Genomic DNA, 19,918 nt, shown 5'->3' on the forward strand with positions numbered 1-19,918 from the left:
TTCGTTACGCTGTTGCGTATCAGACGCCGTGTTGATAAGAGAGTACTTGGTACAAGACCTCGGCGAACCAAAATTCAACTCCCTCTCGGTGCGCCGCACGCCCTTCCTGATGATCCTCCCATCCCATCCCGTGACAACATCATACATATGCTTCACATTCTGGTCGACAACCCCGAAATAAACCAAGCCCCGGCGATAACATCATTATTTACTTCGCCGGACGCGGCTCTAGCTACTCCTACTCTGACTGGGAAGATAATTCCTATGACCCCAATCGTTGTAAAGTCCCATTCTCACAATGGGAAACCATTGATGCTCTCTGCCCCACGGACCGCGACTATCCTGACGGCAACGGAAATCCAATTCGCGATATCAGTGACCGAGAGTTCAACTCCATACTTACCCGAATCTCGCTCTCCAAAGACCACGAATTACTGTAATCTTCGATTGCTCTCATCTGGGTTCTGCAACCAGATACTTTCGGGATGGGGGCGTGCGCTCTGCGCCTCCGCTCATACACCCACTCATGCGCATGCTCCATTCTGCATAGGAGAGTATGAAACACTTCCCTGCCGTTCCTTCTGTGTTGTCGAAGGACTGTACTCCTGACATGTCTTCTCACGTCATTCTCGCAGCGTGTAGAGAGTTTCAGCTTGCGAAAGAGGTGAGAAGTGGGGAAGGGTTCCACAGGCTCTTCACGCAGTCGCTTGTTGAGACCCTCAGGTAGGAAGGCTTGAAACAGTTGACGTATATTGACCTCTTTTTTGCCATGCCCTGCCTTCATGTCCAGACGCCGGTCGTGGCCGGGAAACGTATGGCTGAAAAAATTTGGTATCAGGACTAGTGTACGTACTTCGATGGTCGTGTGTCCTCATAAGAAGACTCTCATTACGAGCTTGTAAATATACCTATATCTACAAGTTCAAACAGAGTACAAGATTTGTGCCATATTCCCTGAGCTGCGAATGGGTTGGTGTTGTTTGGACTGGACGAGGTGTGAAGAATCAAGCCAAGGGAGATTTCCTGATGACACATTATATGTATAAAGTACTGGACGAATTTCGGTGCGTAAAGTCCTCTTCACTGAGAATCCTGCTAAAATATGTGTTTCAAGATTCTGCGCATCGTAGATAATATAGCACCGAACGAACTGATCAAACATTGCCCTCCCGAAATGATTCGCCTCAGATGTGGGCCGTCTCCATTATTTTCTTGGTCGTTTCTACATATCTCTTCGCAGCCTGCTGTCTTCAGAGACCGAACACGGCCAGTTTTTTAAGACATTATGTCATATATGTGAATACGCGCGCCGCCCAAGGTGACATATGAGATGGCTGAGGATCTAGACGCACCATGTATATACTCGCGTTCGATTTATCTTTTCTGCTTGCCAAAAGGGCTCGCTGATTCAGAAAATATCTCTTCAATGGCAGAGGATTTTAATATGTTTTACCTGTCCCGTCAACTCCTTCGCTTTAGCGATTATCGTGACATTTAAGGCCGTCTATGTCCTGTTGACTCGGCGGAGGGCCTATCCGATTCTGATACTGCCAATATTTATACGATCAAGGATTTTGGCCAGACGTAGACACGTATCACTTCAAGTGAACACCTCCAACCAGGCATGTAGACAAGGCTTACCTGAGTACCTTTTTTGTAGCTATGAATCGTTGAGGGCGAGTTTCTTGATTACCATACAGTAACCATATGCTGTCGACGAGTCCTTCGATGTAATAGAGAAATGACTTGTTGAATTTCAAGAATTCTTCATTCGTTCACTAGTTCTTAGCATTTGGTGACCAATATACGACACTGCTTTAGTATCGTCTGCGTTAGTCAATCTGGACGATCGTCGACTTTATCTATATACAGGAACGTTCAACAAGGCAACAGCCTCTGGGAAAGGGGAGAAAATCAGAAACATGATAATCATTGGTACATTTACTACTACATTCAGCAATATTGTTTTCTCGACCTACTTAGTTGTCCAACAAACGAATGCACTTTACAGAATTATCGAAACGCTTCAATTGAGCCTCCGGCCCCTCAGACGCCGATGTTGATGGGGGTGCAGCCGAGAGCAACAACGCCATTCTAAAGAAATTTGAGGGTCAAGTCAAACTTCACAATACTGTACTGACAAAGTTATTATCTTCACAGCAGACCGCTTGGCTGTTGCACTGGGTTCCACCAACGCCAATAACGGAGATGGGGCTGCAAGTTACACCGCTATAGAGATGCCATAAATCACGGTATCCACTGAGGGTATACCTGTCACCTACACATTGGCAGTGAGGTCGCCGACGACGACTCCGAGGAGGCCTAAGAGGGTCGCGAGGCCGGGACTCAGGTCGCTGGGCTGATAATTCCATTCAGCTTTCAGATGGGTCAGAGGTAGGAAGACAAGCTCACGCTCTCAGTAGATTCACAACACTGCACAGTACCAGTGTTAGCATCGCAAGAGGCACCGTTGCTACCGCCACGAGGAAGGACGGTGGCCGTCGCAAGAGTGATCAGAACAGCGAAAGATGAGATACGAGCAAACATTGTGATTCGGTTGTATGGTTGAGGGCCTGAGCATAACTGGTGCTTCAACGCCTTTTATATAGCCTTCGTCTGGGAACGAAGGAGTCATTTGGACATGAAGAGTAGAAACAAAAATACAACGGTGTGAGTGCCCAGGACGAGTGGAGGGAGGTGACACGAATGACGCAGTCAGAAATCATGAAGCCTCGGATATCGGGTACGTCTTCGTGATGCGGGGAAGCGAGCAACAGTCAAAAATAGTCTCTTGTCACGGCGTCAGCATTCTCCGACCATGTATTCTCGAGACGTAGCCCTGGTCGTGGAAGGGCTGCGAAGATCTAGCAGGCGTTCCTCGCCGCCAATCCGCTCGTTGAGACACGCCGATGACGGTACTCCTCAGAAAAGCCCAATTCATGCGATGTAGCATTAAGAGAACCAGATACAACCGTAAGTTTCGGCATATCCATAATGTCGGGCTCACCGGTGTCGAGGGGAGAGCATCAGAAGTCGATTTCCTTGTGAAGGTTGTTATTTTGGCACTGGTAAAGATCTAGATGTAATTAACGCACACGTTTGACTCCAAAAAGTGATGCGGTGACTCATATGCGGTGTTGGTTGACTGTACGACCTATGGCTTGTCATGATTGGCCAGACCGGCAGGGAGATGAAGAACGCACGCACGACATTCATAATAAATGTCAGCACGAGTTCTGTCACGAGACGGACACATCATGGCCCTTTGTATTAGGGCGCGAAGTATCACTTTCGGGAAGAAAGTTACACCACTGAAGGACCTCCTTGATACAAATCCTCTTTGAACTGAACAAAAAGTCGAACGGAAGGGTCGATGTACCATCGCGCCTACAATGTGAAATTGGATACTTCACTGGGTCGGAGTTCCAGAGACGTCATGCATGCTGGAGATTGACATAAGGCGTTGACGGGAAAATATTCGCCCTGTACCTAGGTATTCTTGGAGAGAATTGAATGCCCTCAGGATGGATATCAATGGCTGGTCCAATCACTTGTAAGGTACACAACCATGATGTATGAGGAGGAAAATGTGGCACCGTTGGAGAGTGAACATGTGAAGAAGGGCTCACAGGCGAATGGAGGGAAAGCATGACTGAGAACTAGCAGCCCCATCTGTCGAGAGTTAAATTGCATACGAAGTTCATGTGGAAGGGCCAAATGACCTCCTGTCGAACGGACTTCTGTGGTATCAGCTAATTCATACTGATGCAATCAACCATCGATGGGTCGACATTTTGAACTCGACCGCATCGAACGGCCTTCCCAGAAATGGGCCGGATGTATGATAGAACAAACAACAATAGAGGCAGAGATATAGCCTAAGCAGTTCCGGAGTTTCTCATAGCTTTGTTTCAGATAGTGTTGGAGTACGACCAGTAAGAATAGGGATCAGAGAGAAATGAAGGAAACTCACACACACGTCGGCCCCTAATGTACATCGTGCACAGTTGATGCAGCGAAAGCGATAAATTCAGGGATACCAATAGATGGCAATACGCATAACAGAACGCTGCTCGTATGTGTACTAGCCTAGGAACATTTCTCTCAGGACGGAAGAATAAACTACCGACAAATCGGGAGAAACCACCAATGCTCGTATGACATATTCCACGAGCTGAATAGATCCACATGGTGTAGAGCTGATGGTTTGTGAAGCAGAGCAACTCGTGGGCACTTTCTGTCGTGCTGCTTTTTTTAGGATGGTCCGAAAAGTCAAAAACAAACGCACCGGAAGCCAACCACATAGTTCCTAATCTACGTCCACTAAAGGAACAGTCGAAAGAGTACCGTTGTTAGTAGTTTGGCTCAGGACGACAGTCGAGAAGGCTCGGTGAGCAAGCATAAACATTGTGCAGCTGTGTACTAGATCGTCTCGAACGTTACTAGCGCTTCACCATCTTGTTCTTGGAACTTAGTGGGAACTTGAAGTAGACGCCATTATTTCAAGCCTGGAGATACAAGGAACAAGCAAGGTACACGCCTTGAGAGAGATAACGGTTTCAATTCAAGTTGCAGTTTATTTGCCCGCCTCTCGGACCGTCTAGCCGGAGTCCTCTTTACTTACTTATTCTCCCGTCCAGATATCTCAACCGACTCCTAGTTCTAAATGCAATGGATGATGCGGGAGACTTTGACTTTTGACACCGATTCGCAGTTCCTAGAGGCCGAGCACTTACTGCAATATTCGAGCGGCTGCAGCCCAGTTGCTCGAGCTTGACTAGGAGAGGCCAGCGCTTCCCTCCCGGCCCATCTTGTTGGTCACATAAAGCTCATTCGTCTGGAGTCGGCAGAAAGGCTCGAAAATGAACAGTTGTCACTTTCAGCAATATCAAATTCTTGCTCTAGTAATACCTCTGCACAATTTTCCGATATCGCCAAATATGTTCCGACTTGTCAGAGGCCAATGTTGATCGGGGTTCAGCTGAGGGGAATAGGTCGTTCCGTTTGTGAAGAGCCTGAAATGTAAGGGGATAAATAGATCGCGTAGCAGCCTTACTGGTCATCGGTCATGGAGCAGAGACCGAAATATAGTAGTGTGAGTGTACGGAACAAGTGGGGTGACACGAATGACGTGGTCAGGAATCATTAATCCTCGCTCACCAGGTACATACATTTTCATGATATAGGGAAGCGAACAAGGGAGCATCAATCAACAAAAATTGGTCCCTTCTCACAGCGTCAATACTGTCCGAACGTTCTTACGAGACGGGACATAACCGTGGTTGTGGAAAGATAGGTTACAAAGATCTAGTATCTCGGGTGATGCTTGGTGTTTGCGTCGTCATCTAGCCTCTCCTGCTCATTGCTGGCGGTACTGTTCATAAAGGGCCAATTTAATGAAACGTAGTACTGAGAGAACAAGATACGAACTTTTCTGTTGTCCTTTTCCTACGTCGTTCTCATCGGAGCCGAGGCAGAAGTTGTGAGCGTCTTTGTTTTGGAATTGGCAGGCGAAAGCCGCGAATACGTCCGAACTATTGGACTCCAATGATGAACATATCTTCTGATGCCTTTGTAGCAATGGCGCGTGGTGTTGGTTGAACATGCGGCCTAAGACTCTGAACTCGTCATTGCGAATGATCGAACCAGCCAATAGATTTAGGATGCACATAATATATACATACAATCTTGTGGTGACCTCCCACTTGCCTCGGCGTGTCTGGCAACTTTAAAGTCAGAACATGAGGACGATCATGAGACGAACATTTCATGGTTTTCACATTTGGGTAAGACACCATGCATCATGACGTTCTGATGACACAAACAATGGTATTATACTAACTTGATAAAAGCCATGTCTCAACAAACAATAAGCTCTTTCGTTTAAAATGCCAACAGGACACATCTCCGAAATGGAGATGTAATGGATACTGGACATTGAGATCGCACTAAAGTTGGTTAATTGTTCTGTCCCTGCATATTTTGGGAGAGAATACTCGGAAGTTTGAAAGCCCCGTCCAAGATCCAACATAGAATCCGCGAAGGATGACATGAGAAAACTCACTATGAGGGTCTTCGCCTTGAGCCCAAGGCCAGGATGGGGAGAAAGGGCTCACCATCTAATGGAAGGAAAGAATTGCCAAAAAAAGAAACAGCAGCTTATCAAAATACACTTATTCACGTGAAGGAATTAAGAGATCATTCCTGGCAGAATGAATTTCTGTAGCACAAGTTGCACTTGCCACAACCTGGAAATAGGACACTGACAGTGAATACAGTTGGAAGATCCACTGATGAATGGAATCCTTCTCCCTTTCAGAGGATGAGTCAAACATATATTTTTCAAGAAAAGAATACAAATGGGAATGGTGAAAGTGTATTGGAATTGAGGTGCTGGTGGTTCAGAGAGGGGCATATTAGACTCAAAGGAATGGTATATTTCATTGTATAGAGTAAGGACAGTGGGGTCTTGTTGTAAGTAGAGAGCAGAGTAATGTAACAGAGAACTAGAATTAGCCTCTCGAGAGAGAAACATTCTACTTAAATACATTTCGTATTACTTCGAGATCTTTCTATGAGATACTAAATAAGTCTGGATCATGATCCAAGTCAGCTGCCGCTGACTGGCATCATATCTTCGAGTACATTCTTGTACTCGCTCGGGATTGCTATCCCAACACTCCCCCTCAATTCTGAGTTCCTAGAATACCTGTGGATAGATACTCATGTAATGGTCTTGGTAGGCCTTTAGTGAATATATCTGCTAAGTTTTCTTCTGATGTGCAGTGCTGAACTTTGACTTCATTTGAAGCCATGTGCTCACGAACGAAGTGGTGCCATATGTCTATATGCTTCGATCGTGCATGGAATATAGGGTTCTCAGCGAATTTGATTGCTGATTGATTGTCAATGAAAATAGTCGTTGCTTCATAAGGTGGCAATCCTAATTCGGTTAAGAGTGCTTGTAGCCAAATTACTTCCCGGGTTGTGTGTGCAAGGGCCATATATTCTGCTTCCATAGTGGATAAGGCTATGGTGGGCTGTTTCTTTGAACTCCAAGTAACAGCTCCCCCTGCATAGGTACAGACATAACCAGATGTTGATCTTCTATCTGTTCTGTCTTCTCCCCAGTCTGAGTCTGAATAAGGTATCAGCTCATCCATAGTCCCTCCATATGTGATTCCAAAGTCTAGAGTTCCCTTCAGATAGCGGAAAAACTCACTTCAAGGCTGTGACATGCTCAGCAGCTGGATTCTGCACATACTTGCTTAATTCGGTGACAGCATGTGCAATGTCGGGCCGGGATCCATTGGCCGCATACATTAGTGATCCGACACCAGTATGGTAATATTGCCTGGTGGCTGTGTCAACACCTTGTGGGTCTTCTGTCGGAATTTTCTCTAGCCATACATTCGGATCCATAGGCATTTTGACCGGTTTGCAGTCATTCATGCCCATTCGCTCAAGTACCTTAAGAATATATGCCTTCTGGGATAGAGTGATAGTGCTCTTGTCCTTATTCCTGTCTATCTTCATGCCCAATATATATTGAATCTCCCCCATGTCTGTGACATTTAGCTTCTTCTTAAGCTCTTCTTTCATTTTAGACATGGTTTCATCATCTGGGGCAAGCAATGTCATGTCATCGACATGTACAGCTACGATTATGGGACCAGAACCCATTTGTCTGATGTACACACATTGATCACTGATCAATCTGATGTACCCAAGTCCCAAAAATGTAGCATTTAATTTGTCATTCCAAACTCGGCCAGATTGCTTGAGTCCGTACAACGTTAATTTGAGGTGTGCCACTTTTCTGCTCCCATCTGAATATTCGGGTGGCTGTGCCATATAAATGGATTCATTGAGTTTACCATTTAAGTAAGCTCCAACAACGTCCATTCCATGAATGATTAGGTTTCTTTGAGCGGCAATTGCCATGAGTAGGCGGAATGTGTCCAGCCTGACAACTGGTGCATATGTCTCGAAGAAATCAATGCTGGGTATCTGTGAAAATCCTTTTGCAACAAGTCTGGCCTTGTACCTGGTGATTTTCCCATCACCATCCCTTTTCAATCTGTAAGTCCACTTGCAATCCACAAGTGATCTGTCCTTGGGTAATTCTTCCAGTTGCCATATGCCTAAGGAAGTCAATAGATTGTATTCTTCATCCATTGCTTTCTTCCAATGATGCCAGTCTGGCCTTGTTTTGGCTTCTTCAAGGCTTAATGGCTCATCACTGAGATTGTCTGCAGTTTCCCCAATGCATGCATAGTCTATTGCAACATTTACAGCTTCCAAAGATGATTCTTCTGAGGTACGCTGTTGTTCCAATGTTTTCACAGCTCATACACTTGGATTATGAAGTGTCCAGTAACTCAGTTGAGTCTTTGATGCAATCCGGACCGATTTGTCACATGGCTCGATCACTTTCTCATGCCATATTGGGAAATTTGATTTGATCGATGACATATCAGGGGCTATTTTCTCTTTTGGTTCGGCATTTCTGGCATCCACAGAATCATCCGAAATGCCATCATTTCCATCCGGAGTCTGCTCGACTTTGCTCCCTGACTCCCCCTCGAGCAACGAAGGGTGAGAGACTATATAGTCAGTGTCTATAGGCTCTGTAGTGTTGTTTTCAGGGAATATAACATTTCTTGAGGTCTGAATCTGCCTGGTTTGAGGGTTATAATATCTCCAGGCCCTGGATTCATCTGTAAGACCTGTGAAAATAAATTCCCTTGACTTTGGGTCCAGTTTTGACCTCTTGTTATCTTGCTGCAACACCCAGCACTTTACTCCGAATTCCTGAAGTGCCAAAATATCTGGTTTTGTGCCCTGAAACACTTCTTCTGGAGTTAGATCATTCTTGATGGCCCTGGTTGGTGATCGGTTCTTCAAATATGTGGCATATGCCACTGCCTCGGACCATAGAAACTTTGGTAAGTGATGTTCTTCTAGCATGGCACATGCATGCTCCACAAGGGTCCAATTTATTCTCTCAGCAACTCCGTTTTAAGATGGAGAGTATGCTGCAGTCAATTCCAACTGTATGCCATTGTCCTGGAGGTATTCCTTTACCTCTTTATTGACATATTCTTTTCCATTGTCAATCCTCATAAACTTCAGATCCTTCCCTTTGTGGACTTTGATGTATTTTTGATACTGCTGGATCTTCTTTCGAATTTCCATACCTTGCTTTGACTTCAAAAAATACAACATTGTCCTTCGGGATTTTCTATCTGTGAAGCTTATGTAATACCTTTCACCATGGATACCCTGAGTTTGGGCCGGCCCCCATAGATCCGAAAATGTCATTTCCCCTATTTCAGTATAGTCCCTTTTGACTTCCTGTGGAAATGGCTTGATATGATGTTTGACTTTTATGCAAGCTATGCAATCTGTCTGAGGCTTGGCTGACTCATCTATATCTATCCCCTTGACCATTTTCTTCCTAAATAGTCTCTTTACTGATCCCATATTTAAGTGGCCTAATGTTTTGTGCCACTTTTGCCATGATCGGGCTGATTTCGTAGCATGGGCCTGGGTTATTTCTGGAACAATGATGTCAAGGCTGTACAGCTTTGATATTTTATCTCCATGGCCGATTATCTTGCCATGTGGTGAGATAATATCTATTCTGGACTCTTTGAATCTGAGTTCAAATCCAGCATCTGTAATGTGCCCTATCGACATAAGATTGAATGGTGCATCAGGACAGTGGATACACTCCTTTAGTGTGACCAGAGTGATCTTTTCCCCTTCAACCATTTTAATCTTGACAGTTCCCCTTCCCAAGCCTTTGGATTTGCCTACACCAATGACTTCATGTCCTGGGGTTTCAATATAGTCAGAAAAATATAATCTATTTTTGACTATATGTCTGGTAGTGCCAGAGTCCCCTAGCCATGATACTCCTGAGAGTGAAGTAAGTGTGACGTCTGTTGCACAAAATACGTAGTCATCTTCTTCTGAGTCCGATTTGGCAATATGTGCCTGAGTCTGGCCCTTTCCCTTTCCTTTCCATGACTTTTCAGAATTCTTTTTCCCATTTGGGCAATTTGTTCTGATGTGACCAGTTTCCCCACAACTGTAACATGTGACTTTTGAATTGGACTTCTTGCTATGTGCTGCAAGTGTCGTAGTCCGATCAGAAGTCTTTTCCTTTAGTCGGATGTCTTCCTGAAGAATTCGGGAAATCAACTTGTAAGAATCTTTCAAGTCAGCAGTATCCACTGATGAGATGAATGAATTCCATGATTCTGGGAGTGATGTAAGCAGTGTGATAGAGAAGTCCTCCTCTTCGACTTTCTGCTTAAGGGATGCCAGCTCCTCCTGATAGGACCTCAAAGTCCTAATATGCTCCTCTATGTTTCCTCCTTCTTCGCACTGAGCTCTGAAGAATTTCCTTCTGACAAGGACAATTCCCATGGGTCCCCTAGACTCATACATATCTTCCAGAGCTTTCCAGGCTTCTGCCAAAGTCTTTGAACCAGCAATATATACCAGCAGGCCATCAGAAACCCGCAATCTTATTGTTAAAAGAGCCTTTCTATCACTCTTCTTCCAATCTGCCACCAGTGTCATGTCTGCCAGGGCCGGAATGCTTCCATCTGCATAATCAATTAGTCCTAAATTGGTTAGGATATTGATCATCTTGATTTTCCATGTCAGATAATTTTTTGGGCCCTTAAGGGAGTCAATTCTATACACGGACTGGCTATCCATGTGGTTCTACATGTGTACGTAAAGTACGAAAGTGTGCGAAGTGAGTAGCGACATAAGTTCAGTTATGGCCGGGGCCCATAACCTGTTGTAAGTAGAGAGCAGAGTAATGTAACAGAGAACTAGAATTAGCCTCTCGAGAGAGAAACATTCTACTTAAATACATTTTGTATTACTTCGAGATCTTTCTATGAGATACTAAATAAGTCTGGATCACGATCTAAGTCAGCTGCCACTGACTGGCATCGTATCTTCGAGTACATTCTCGTACTTGCTCGGGATTGCTATCCCAACAGGTCTGGAGCCAAGTCAATAAGTATAGAAATGTCAAAGTATAAGGTAAGCAGTAAGTATATATAAATAGAATATGATATTAAAGCCATGAAAACTGAATCTCAGTATATGCCAGGAGATTCCTGAACCTTTGGTACCACCATTTTATCATGATACTTTGATATATTTCATACTTTAGATAGAGTATTCTAGATACATTTTGTAGTATATAAAGAGCAAGAACACTAAGAGAGGAATACTGTAATGAGCATACTGCAGACCTCTGGTTCCAATCCAACTTCTATCATTCAACTCCACATTTGATCAGACTCTGTTTCTTAGTTTCTATTTCATATTCCATTTTATATTTCACCTACTAATTTCATCTCTTTAATTTGTCACATCTAGATTCCATCATGATAGCAAATAGATGTTATATCAGAATCCTCAGAATTCTGACTTCTCTAGCTACAATATTCCAGATATAGGCTCTATCACTAGAACCTGATTCCTTGGACTCCACTCTAATATATAAGCTGTAGAATTACTTGTATATACCTCAGTTTGAATATCAACTTAGATTAGCCAACTCTCTCTTCCATTTGACCTTCAAGTCAAACTATTGTCTCCAGTCTGCAGACCTCTGACTCCATAGGACTGACTCACTTCATCTGTCACTCTATGGACCTCTGTCCATATCCATCTTAGGGCTTTGGCTCAGAGGTGACATTGCTAATAGCTTCACCAAGGCCTACACACTCCATGGCCTCTTCTGTATGCATTCAGTCTCTCTTCTCTACTGGCATGTTTCTAACAAACTCATAAAATTATTGTAGCTCTGGCTTCAGCCATCTTAGCAGCATCTATTGCAGCAAGCTCAGCTTGGTATTTGGCTGCTACAGTAGCCTCATCTCTTGCCAATGAGACTGGTGCAACCTCAATTTGAACTATTTCTCATAATCCTCTGTTAACCAATAGTGCCTCCATCATAATCTGCCATGTGTCATATAACCCAGCCTGCCAGATTAAATGCAGATCTCTGCAGTCCATCACAGATAAAAGATGATATGGATTAGATCCCATAAAAACAAGTCCAATGTAGGCTCCATTCTACAAAGACAAGGGTGATGCCAGCTTCTGTGAGAATTCACTCATCTTCTCCTATCTCTTCTCCAAATATAATGTCCAAAGTATATCAGAGAGAGTTGGGTTTAGAAGCTGGTGAGGTTTCATTAGCCAGCTCACAACTACTTAAATACAACCAATGTACCTATGGTAATAACTAAGCTGTATGTAGTCCAGGAAATGCATAGCTAGTTATGGCTATACATATGGCAACATTTCCATATACAGTAGCTACAGGACTACGAACCAATTCCAATTCCAACATCCTTACTTGAATAGTGGAATCGCTAATCACCAACCATGTATGATGAGGGGAAAGCTGTTGGGGTGGAAGTGCTCAATACAGATACGAGGCCTTGTTCATTCCGAAATGTACTATCATTGTACAGTGATCACGAGTGCCCAGCCGCACACGTGAATGATCGCTGCAAGATTGGCTAGAGGGTGTCAATTGAAAAAATCATGGGGCCTTGATTCCGTTCAGCCCTCAGAATAGCAAACTTGAACCAAAGGCATTTGAAATGTCAAATGACGGGATGCGAGTAAGGCAATCAGTGGCTGTACTCATATTCTCTGCACCCTACCACCTCTTGCTTCTGACTATCATCATACCTTCCTCTTACCAGGATCACGACTGGGCTTTACCATGCTATTCTTCTGCTATTCTTCATTGAATGGTATTCAGACACATTGTATCGAAGACAGAGATCCTTATGTCTTTGTCAACATCAGGTGCAGACGTTGAACAAGATGACGGCGGGTCGTCGAAATCGGCCGGGCGACTTTGTGGCATCTCTGATCATGCACTTCGTCAATAGAAGATTCTTCCCGATGTTTTTTTGCGCTTCAATCGCTCAGGAACATTGTTCTTCTTGGCTACAGCTGACATCCTGCCTGCTCCAAGGTTAACATTTTCCCAGCGTTCTCCTCATACAGCTTTTTCTTACCTTTCTAGTAGAGTCTTATTTTTATCGTGTCACGGGGAGAGTTTGCTGCGATAGAAATTTATGGGCGCTTATTTTGTTGTTTCTTTCATCGGTGCGAGTATAAGAATAGTGTTGTCCTGGTGGTATTTAGAGGCAAAGCCAGGTTCATTTGGGTGGGTTTTACATGTCTTGCTATTCAACAGTATAGGAATTGATGAACACATTTTATACTGCTAGACTTCTAGCCCATGCTCAGAAAAAGAAGTGTTGCATTCGGACGCACCAGCCCGAGACCATATCGCCAGGCCGCGCATCTCTTGCATCTTGGATTACTAACTCCTTTTCTGAGACGGCCGAAGGATCGGAATCGAAGTCATATGGCAAGCATTGGATTGAAAACGCGAGAACAATGGTTACGGCAACACATGTCCGACACGCACGATGAATTTATTCTTGCTACTTCGCCATTCTGTTAGCGGGTCCCCAATGCCAGTCAACAGAAATTCTATCCGTTTCTGTTACAGCTGTATCGTTCAGTGGAAGTCCTTCCATTTTGCTCCGTGTTATCTGAGTTTTTCTCATGCTAAGAGTCATGGAGGTGTCGTGATGCCGCCACATAGTCCGAGTCGGAAATTGGCAACCAGACTTCTGCCTTTCCATGGGCGCGTGTTTAGATGCTTAAATGCCCCTGCTTGGTAGATGGGAGTACCTACAATATCCTCATTCATCACCCACAATCGCATTTCGATGCCGATATTCATTGTTGCCGTGACAATCTTTGCTGCTTTATACATTCTCTACTTCGTTAGAGCACGGAATACTGGACCCCGACTTCCCTTGCCACCCGGCCCACCTGGAGACTGGGATATAACCAGCCTTTCTTCATTCTCGTACGTCCATCTCATGTAGTTGCAACTATTATTCTAAACGAAGAGCCTTTCAGATCACTTGAAACTCTGGAATCCCTCTTCGAGGAATACGGACCAGTCTTCACTCTACGTTCGGGCTCCAAACTCGCTGTTATGATCGGCAGACAACAAGCCGCCGTCGACATCATGGAGAAGGAGGGAGCAGCTCTCGCTGATAGGCCGAGGTGGACGGCAGCAAGTGAGATGGTTTCAGGTGGGATGAGGTTGCTTTTGCTTCAGTCTGGAGAAAGACTGAGGAAGTTTCGAAAGTGAGCTGTGAGAGAGATAGTTTGGGAGGGTGTGCTGATCGTCTCGGCAGAGCATTGCATACACATCTCCAAGCGAAGACAGCTAAGGACTACGAACCTCTGCAGATGCACTATGCGGCGAATCTCGTGAAGAATATCATTGGGAACCCCGCGAAGCATATGGATTATGCTAAGGAGTGAGCAGAGTCGATCTTCTCGCGTTGGTCTACTGAATTCATTTGTGTAGATATGCTGCGTCGTTCATTCTATCTCTAGTCTACGGTCGAACAGCGTCTGCGGCGGTGAACGATCCAGAGATACTTGCCATTAGACGATCTCTCAAGCGTATAGGCACTGCTGTGAGACCAGGGGCATATATGGTCGATGAATATCCTTTCTTGCGGTAGGTATATACCATTCCTTGCGAGTGATACTGATAAAGTATCCATAGATATCTTCCTTTCTACCGTCCGGAGCTGCGTTTATGGCACGCCGAGGAGCTTTCGTTGTATCGCAATCAAGTAGCGGGTGTCAAGGATAACATGGTGAGAGCTCTCTGTACTGTCTCTTCAACTATAGTACCAATACGGGGCTTGATTAGGACACGGTCCAACCGTGCTTTTCGAAGTATCTCCTCGAAAATAAGACCAAGCTTCGGCTGAATGACGACGAGCTTGTGTACATTGCTGGTACGATGTTCGGTGCCGGATCTGCCACGACGGCTAGTGCGATTAGCATCGTGATCATGGCCGCAGCATGTTTTCCGCAAATGCAAAACTGGATTCAAGACGAATTGGACGTTGTTGTAGGTCGCAAGCGAGGTGTGTATGTTTATTTCCTCTGAGTCGCGTTTTGCAAATTGATGAGCTTGAGATAAGTACCGACATTTGACGACTTTGCTGATTTGCCTCGGGTCCGGGCGTTCGTGCTGGAAAGCCATAGGTGGAGGCCCGTTGGTGGGAGCGGTAGGCTGATGTCTTTTCCCCTGCCATATACTTGCTAATATCTTTCGAAGGCTTTGCACACCGAGCATCGAGGGATATTGTTTGGGTATGTCGCATTGTTTTCGTCTGTAGAGGGCTATACACTGACCAGCTCAATCTTAGCGAAACTACTGCATCCCAAAAGATGCCACCGTCATTGGAAACCACTGGTCCATATGCCAGGACCCCTCAGTGTTTGCGGACCCGGAGATATTCGACCCTATCCGGTGGTTGAATGATGATGGGTCTCTCAAACATGGGTCCGATGCTTTGTTGTTGAATTTTGGTTTTGGTAGACGGTAAGTAAAGGGAAGTTGTTTGGTGGTATTCGTGCTGATTTGCGGTACGTAGGCTATGTCCCGGTAGACACGTAGCGGACCGCTCGTTGTTTATCACAACTGCCCTGCTGCTTTGGGCGTTCAGGATTTCGGAAAATGACAACGCGCCCATTGACCGGCGGGGATTTGTTGGAGAGGGGATTAGTATTACGCCTGATGCGTTCGAGGTGTGTTTCGAGAGACGGGTGGAGAAGATCGAAGAATTGTTGGGAGACGCAACTCGAAACGGAACCCTGGTGGCATGTATTTGATCAGCAAGTTCCGAACAATTCATCCTCATTTGCTAGAAGGCAACGAGTATATGGTTCATATTCCTTTCTGATCCGTAGACAACAGATCTCCACAATATGCTTATAGCATTGTCTTTGATGTGTCCTCCATTCTTCGTTCGAAAAGCCACCTATGAAAGTCTCTTTCTTGCACAATGCCTCAAGATAATTAGAGTTTTCAAACACGGGTATATAAACTATGCTCATGGACCTGGAACTTCACAGCTACCCTTTCTCGTCGCTTCGACGTATGCTCCCTTTCCCACACAACGATGAGCTCGTCCAATCACTTTGACAACGACACCGCTGAGATGCCATACGGATTCAATTTTCCGGACCATCCTATCACGCACACCATAGACTCTCTGCCTCCATACACCAACGACCCGCCTCCCTCTTCCTTGGAAGACCGTCAAAGTCAATTCAAAACTCTCCGCCTTGCGGTGCTCACCTGTAAGTCCCCACGTTCTTTGTTTCTTTCTCATGCACTCATATGCCACCACCAGTCCAACGGTGGAAAGCGGCTAACGAAAATGCACGACCGTACATTGAAGGAGAAATAGTTGTCTCCCCCAATGAGCGACAGTACCTCTCTGTTGATCAAGCCGTCCGCAAAATCAACGAGGAAGTACCGTGGCAGTACCGCATCCAGAGACCCGATGTATCAGTGCTTCTAAGGAAGAATGCACCAGATAGAAAACTGGAATGGAAGCTCATGAAGAAAGGAGATATTGATGGACTCTGGGAGAGGTGGGCTACCGAGGAGGTGCAGATCAGAGAAGCAGTCCGAAAAGAGAGGTTTTTTGGTGGTACGTTGCCTTTTCCTTTTCGGCTGAGACGTATTAGTCGATCTTAATTTCCTTTTGGCAGCAATTGATGTGGCAATCGTTCACTGTCAACTCGAAATGTTAGCTATCCAGGATGTCATAAAGAATTGGTCTTAAAGGACACGTCTCAATTCTCACCTACATACACCGTCCTTCGCGGTCAACATAATTATCGTATTGAATACCACTTCTACAAGATAGAACCTACACACGGCCTCACGCTCGTTAAAACCCTGTTTCTCTAGTATTCCTTGGGTGATGGTGGACTCCAGGTGAGCCTCTGACCCCACATAAAACTTGGAAAATATTCATTGTAGAATAATATGTATACTTCCTGATTAATCATATATCGGTATAGACTTCCTTAATCTCTGTGATGAAGAAATCCTCTGGGAAAATGTTCAGCTGAGGGACTCTACAGAGCCTAAGGGGATATAGTCATTGTGTTGCAGGCAAGAGCCATGATCGCAACGGTATTGAGCTGGTACTCTGCAGGATTCCCGACGAAAATAGCTGGGGTTAGCATGTCCGATGCTTATTTAGACTTCGGAGTCCTTCACACCTGCCGCACCGGAAGGGGAAGGAAATAGATTAACCGTGTGTGTGACCGGAGGATAGAAATGTCACGAAAAAGGTGTATCTATATTTGAGGGAACCAGTGGTGCTGCTCTTGAGTGGAGTCTTATAATGCTGGATCTGGTCCATCTTAAGAAACACGTACCATCTGATCTCATCGCTGTCCAGTTACCAAGTTAAACTTAGTGGCTTTTAGTGCCTGATCCCGCAGCATGGCGCGTAGCTGTTGGCTTCAGGTATTCGTCTATTGAGCGTTTCAAACATGAAGGAGCTGGAGATTGAATAAGTCCTGTGACGAAACATGCCCTAGAAAAGGATTCGGTCAAGGAAAATATAGTGTTAGGCATCAATCGTAAGGCAAATTTATGCTGTTTGTTCTTTCTACTGATGTGTTTGATAGTTGTGTGTCTGGTTTGCAAACACTAATCAGTGGCCAGCCTTGACTTTTTTGTGCTGGTCATTGGTATAGGAAGTGCCGCTCCCGGCGCTTATAGATTTGAACCTTTCTGGCGTGACAAGTTGGGGTCTCTCAGGAGGTATCAAAAATTCACGCGATGAGGAAGCAACAAACCGGCCATCATCCAGGAATTGACGAATCTCAAATTTATACTTTGCAGGCATGCTAGGGTAACAAAGCTAGTTGGACGGGTTGGCAAACCTGATGGCTATATTGAGATGCTGTGTCCCATAGACTCAGAAACAACGGCCATAGATGGTAGAAGCAATCCCTATTCTCCGGGTCTTAGCCATTCAACTGGCTCTTCAAGCCAGACATTTGAGGCCATTTAACTTATTGACATAGTAACGTAATGGCTCTCAGCACTTATTTTCGAGGAAGCTCCGGAAGAATGGGCCACAGCCAAATTTTTATAAGACAAAGTGCGCGCTGCCCTCAGTCCAAATATACTTTTTCGCTCATTTCTAGGTCAATTTGGACGCGTTCTTGGGTCTATTACGTACGGATTTACATAACAGGTACAGGCTACACTCTCTTGACGTTGTCTTCGACCATCTGATATCAGTCTGGACGATGTGTGCTGTTTGGTCTTTTCGTTCTATGCTCCTAAACCCGGCAGGGAAGTCAAAGCGCGCTGCGCTTTCTGTCAACTATTGTCCCGATGTATTCAAGACATTTTTTTCCCTTTTTATTCAACGTCTTTGATATAAATGATCAAGAATCTGTAAATCGCCACTTCTGGGTACCCTCGTTCCTTCCTCTCGTATCATCTTTTCCCCTTTCATCATGGATTGGCCGCTATCCCAGAAAGTTGGCGATCTCATCGTCGATATTGTAGTCGAAGAAGGCCATTCCCTGAACCACTTTTCCCTTATGTCTCGCGCCATGCTGTATCGAATTCGTTACGCTTCCACTGCGTCACGGCACGGAACACTGGCGAGGGTCAGAAACTTTACGACACCCTCCGTGCCTCTAAGAATATTCGTCCCTTTGTCAAAAGACTCTTCCTGTATGGATTTCCCTATGCAGAACGTCCGTCCGAGTTCCTGGAAGCCTTATGCTCCATGGTGAGGAAGATGCCAAGATATACAGGGGATGCTACCAAATATTCCACCCTCATTAGTTTTACCGCCTTGAAGGAATTTCACATCGAAGATTTTTCTTGCATCCGTCTTCCGCGCAAATTCTTCTCACAACTCAGTAAATGCATCGGCATCAGCAAGATTACCCTCCACAATACTGTCTTGTCATCGTACACCGACTTCGCTTTGATCATTCGAGCGTTCCCGAACTTGGGAGATCTGTATTTGAAATCTGTTTCTGCGACCGTTGACTCAGAATCATGCAGCTCTGTTCAAGACAATTCTGTGGCTCCTACAATCAAGACCCTCGATATCAACATCTCTGAAGAATTTTTGCTCAGAGTGTCCCGCGATATTCGCGAGGAGGCGGATGCGCCCGCTGCTATGATACAACTCTAGACACTTCGTATTTTAGATATCAAGGAGCTCAGCCACTGGGATCACGTCACGGCTATGGTACAAAGATCGGCGGAGACTCTGAAGGACCTTCAACTCGGTTATATCTAAACTGGCACGTAGTAATAATTTTCGGAGTTATTCAATGTTAAGAACTTACCCATACAGAAGTTTCCGTTCTCCATATCCTGTCTCTCCCCTCCCTGACGCACTTCCACATTCATCTCAACTTTTTCGAGGAGCAGCAGCGTGAACGTCTTAAAATGGTGGATCGATGCTTTAAAGACACCGCGGCCAACTCCGTGCCCCTGAAGAAGGTAACCATCACCCTGAAAGCGTACTCCCACGTCTACTCGCTCGACAGAGGACGCTTAGCTGAATCCCTAACAATGCCAACGATGCCCTTGGAGGAGAAAATGCACATTCTCACTCAACGGATCCGAGCGAGGAGATTTTCGGGGATGACGTTTGGCTAGACCTGGATGCTTGTCTGTGTTTGGTAACGGATGATCTCGTTATCAAGGTCGCTCGGGCTAGGCCTGGAGATCCATCTGAAGAGAGGGTTGATCGGTTGAAGAAAATCATCAATGGCAGCATGTGCCTGTGACGTTAGCGATGATAGTCGGTAGCGGCACACAAGGACGAATCAAGGACCGGGTTGAAGACACCTCGATTCGGGGGGATAAGGTAAGAAAGACTGGCGTAATTCTAGGCACGACCAAGTATTTATACGTAGATAAGAGTGGAGTGCATAGATAAGCATAGTTCAAATAAAGTCC

General features: G+C 45.2%; 6 protein-coding genes across 6 annotated transcripts; 5 read left to right on the forward strand and 1 right to left on the reverse strand.

Annotated features, from left to right (window-relative positions):
* On the forward strand, nt 1-902 carry BT62DRAFT_1081780 (uncharacterized protein; the record flags this gene model as incomplete). The annotated part of the gene is made up of 3 exons (XM_043179711.1): nt 1-583; nt 636-723; nt 791-902. The coding sequence occupies exons 1-3, from the start codon at nt 148-150 to the stop codon at nt 900-902; spliced, it is 636 nt and encodes a 211-aa protein (XP_043032626.1). The 5' UTR covers nt 1-147.
* Nucleotides 903-2,046: 1,144 nt separating this feature from the next.
* Nucleotides 2,047-2,547, reverse strand: BT62DRAFT_914511 (fungal hydrophobin; the record flags this gene model as incomplete). Its single annotated transcript, XM_043183913.1, has 4 exons — nt 2,047-2,094; nt 2,142-2,229; nt 2,283-2,345; nt 2,405-2,547. The coding sequence occupies 4 exons, from the start codon at nt 2,545-2,547 to the stop codon at nt 2,047-2,049; spliced, it is 342 nt and encodes a 113-aa protein (XP_043032627.1).
* Nucleotides 2,548-12,943: 10,396 nt separating this feature from the next.
* BT62DRAFT_798670 (uncharacterized protein) lies at nt 12,944-13,627 on the forward strand. Its single transcript, XM_043182336.1, has 3 exons — nt 12,944-13,033; nt 13,088-13,228; nt 13,293-13,627. Exons 2-3 carry the CDS (start codon nt 13,137-13,139, stop codon nt 13,498-13,500), a joined length of 300 nt encoding a protein of 99 aa, XP_043032628.1. The 5' UTR covers nt 12,944-13,033; nt 13,088-13,136; the 3' UTR covers nt 13,501-13,627.
* A 399-nt stretch (nt 13,628-14,026) lies between these two features.
* On the forward strand, nt 14,027-15,783 carry BT62DRAFT_914510 (cytochrome P450; the record flags this gene model as incomplete). Its single annotated transcript, XM_043183912.1, has 9 exons — nt 14,027-14,232; nt 14,283-14,408; nt 14,459-14,614; nt 14,663-14,774; nt 14,813-15,032; nt 15,090-15,176; nt 15,227-15,261; nt 15,318-15,493; nt 15,546-15,783. Coding segments are annotated over 9 exons (1,356 nt in total), but the record flags the coding sequence as incomplete, so codon positions are not given.
* On the forward strand, nt 15,778-16,799 carry BT62DRAFT_798660 (uncharacterized protein). Its single transcript, XM_043182335.1, has 3 exons — nt 15,778-16,254; nt 16,308-16,610; nt 16,672-16,799. The coding sequence occupies exons 1-3, from the start codon at nt 16,074-16,076 to the stop codon at nt 16,743-16,745; spliced, it is 558 nt and encodes a 185-aa protein (XP_043032630.1). The 5' UTR covers nt 15,778-16,073; the 3' UTR covers nt 16,746-16,799.
* Nucleotides 16,800-18,447: 1,648 nt separating this feature from the next.
* BT62DRAFT_924906 (uncharacterized protein) lies at nt 18,448-19,142 on the forward strand (the record flags this gene model as incomplete). The annotated part of the gene is made up of 2 exons (XM_043184677.1): nt 18,448-18,728; nt 18,785-19,142. The coding sequence occupies 2 exons, from the start codon at nt 18,448-18,450 to the stop codon at nt 19,140-19,142; spliced, it is 639 nt and encodes a 212-aa protein (XP_043032631.1).
* Between the last annotated feature and the right edge of the window lie 776 nt (nt 19,143-19,918).

This window comes from Guyanagaster necrorhizus, assembly GCF_019112545.1.
Source record: "Guyanagaster necrorhizus MCA 3950 unplaced genomic scaffold BT62scaffold_95, whole genome shotgun sequence".
NCBI lineage: Eukaryota > Fungi > Basidiomycota > Agaricomycetes > Agaricales > Physalacriaceae > Guyanagaster > Guyanagaster necrorhizus.